Below are 2,169 nucleotides of genomic sequence, written 5' to 3'. Positions count from 1 at the left end.
CTCAGCAGTTGAAGATTATTACATTGAGCCCTGAGAAAATAGGGTTTTTCTTCTTAGATACAGAAATTAAAAGAAAGAAAGCAGGTAGCGGAGCTCAATAGGGCTTGCCGGCACGGCGGGCGGGAGAGAGCAAGAAGGTCTGGCTGCCACGGTTGGTCTTGATGGCCTGCGCCTCGGAGGGCGACATCTGGTAGGCGTTGGTGAGAACCTGCAGTGGCATTCCCCTGAGCGCGGACGTGTAGCCGGCCATGTCGTTGCGCATGGGGTTGCCGCTGGTCTTGAAGGCCACCCACTCGAATCCCTGGTTCCCGGCCTTGGCCGTGGACGTGTAGAACTGCGGCACCACGAACATGTCTCCCTGGCTCACCCGCTCCTTCATCATCGCCTGCCCGCTGTGGTCCACCACTTCAACCTGCGCCTCGCCCCGGGTCACGTACACGATCGTGTGCCCTTCCATTACCCAGTGGGGGCTCAGCATCGCATTCTGCATGCACTTTGCCAACTCAGACAACACCATATAATTTGTTGATCAAAATTCTAAGTTTAATTAATTACCGCGAAGATAGAGCCTTTCTCGGCGCTCATGTCGAGGTAGCTGAGGATGGGGAGCTTGTGCCTGTCGGCGACGTTGAGCTTTCCGGCCTCCCTTGAGTAGATGTCGGCGTCCTTTGCGTTTTCGATGTTGGTGCGGATCTTCATCGCGCAGAAGGTTTCCTCGAAGCCGTTGTTGTAGGGTCTAGAAGATTCCCTGCGTTGGTATTCGTCGGGCCGGATGTAGCTCATGCTCTCGCGGGCGATGACGCTCAGCCCTCTCTCCTCCTCCGTCGCCTGCATCCGCCTGATGAGGTCGGGGGACACGTTGAAGGCCTCCGCCATCAGCTCCGCGTCGAATGCTTGGAATATGTTGTGGAACGTCGCCTCCTCGCCGCCCTTGCCTCTTTGCGGCGCTGACCCGGCCAGGTAGAATGCCTGCGCCCATTTTTTCCATTTTATTTATTTAGAAAACGAATTGCAGGATTTTATTAATCAATCAATTAATTAATTAGTACTCTGAATTTCTGGTCGAGCTGGTTGCTTTGGTGGTTGAGATCGTTGATGGAGACAGCGATCAAGTCCTCGCTGCCGTCGTTGTGGCACCAGTGGACTGCGCCTGGGGGGAGTGCGATGACGTCGCCGCGGCGGATGCGGTGTATCTTCTGGTGCAAGTCTCTCTCGTCTCCTTTGCGCTCGGCTTCCTGTTGACCGCCGCGGGCTTGGTATGTCTCGGCGCAGCCGGGGAAGATGACGCCGATGAATCCCTGACCTGCATTACGGAGGCAATTAATTAATGAGCCCTAATTGGAAACTGATGCACAAATTTGTACCTTTCTCGATGTAGACGAGGCGGGGGTTAGGGTGGTAGTTGGGCAAGGAGAGGGCGTTGGGGCGGAGAGTGTTCCTCATGGCGACGACGCCGGCGCATTGGAACTGATCCTCGAACTCGTCCCAGAGCTCGGTGAAGCCGCCCTCGGACTGGATCTGGTTGCGGGGCTGGACAGCGGAGATGCGATGGATGCGGCATTGCTGGGGGCGGCTCAGGCGGAGGGGCCGGCCGGCCATGGTTTCTCTCGGTGCATATTGTCTATCTCCAAGCGCAGCTGAAACTAGGAGGGATAGAGAGAGAGCGAGAAGAAACTTGGACGCCATTGTTGATTAGGGGAGAGAGAGAGATGAGTAGTGAGGAATGTGCGAGTGGAATGGTGGGATTTTATAAGGGGGTTTTAGGGTGTCTGCATCTGCATGGAGTGTGGCGTGGGTTAGCAGACACATCGCAAGGGGATTGTGTGTGTGAAAAATATGCGTGGTGAATTGCATGCTTCGTTTCCTAACACATTTGCAGCCTGCCTAACACTTGGCCATGGATGTCTGAGATTCCATGCTATTTCAATTACATGACGTATGTTTTGCTCTACTTAGGATTCACTTTGCGTCTTGTGAGATTAATTTCATGTTATATATTTGTTTTATTATACATTTATAATATTAAGTGATTAATGATAAGGATTCAGGAATTCACTTTTAATTGATATGTACAACAAATGAATATGTTGTTCACTTTTAAAAGATAGTAGTATGTATAATTAAGCGTTAATGGCCTCAATTAGCTCCTTTTGTATAAGAAAAGGAAAA

General features: G+C 51.9%; 1 protein-coding gene across 1 annotated transcript; it reads right to left on the bottom strand.

Annotated features, from left to right (window-relative positions):
* On the bottom strand, nt 1–1,697 carry LOC130996687 (11S globulin seed storage protein 2-like). The gene is made up of 4 exons (XM_057921985.1): nt 1,365–1,697; nt 1,050–1,303; nt 556–969; nt 1–484 (listed from the first exon to the last, which is right to left on the bottom strand). Exons 1-4 carry the CDS (start codon nt 1,684–1,686, stop codon nt 95–97), a joined length of 1,380 nt encoding a protein of 459 aa, XP_057777968.1. The 5' UTR covers nt 1,687–1,697; the 3' UTR covers nt 1–94.
* Between the last annotated feature and the right edge of the window lie 472 nt (nt 1,698–2,169).

This window comes from Salvia miltiorrhiza, chromosome 8 (assembly GCF_028751815.1).
Source record: "Salvia miltiorrhiza cultivar Shanhuang (shh) chromosome 8, IMPLAD_Smil_shh, whole genome shotgun sequence".
NCBI lineage: Eukaryota > Viridiplantae > Streptophyta > Magnoliopsida > Lamiales > Lamiaceae > Salvia > Salvia miltiorrhiza.
This window is presented reverse-complemented; position numbering and strand designations above follow the sequence as displayed.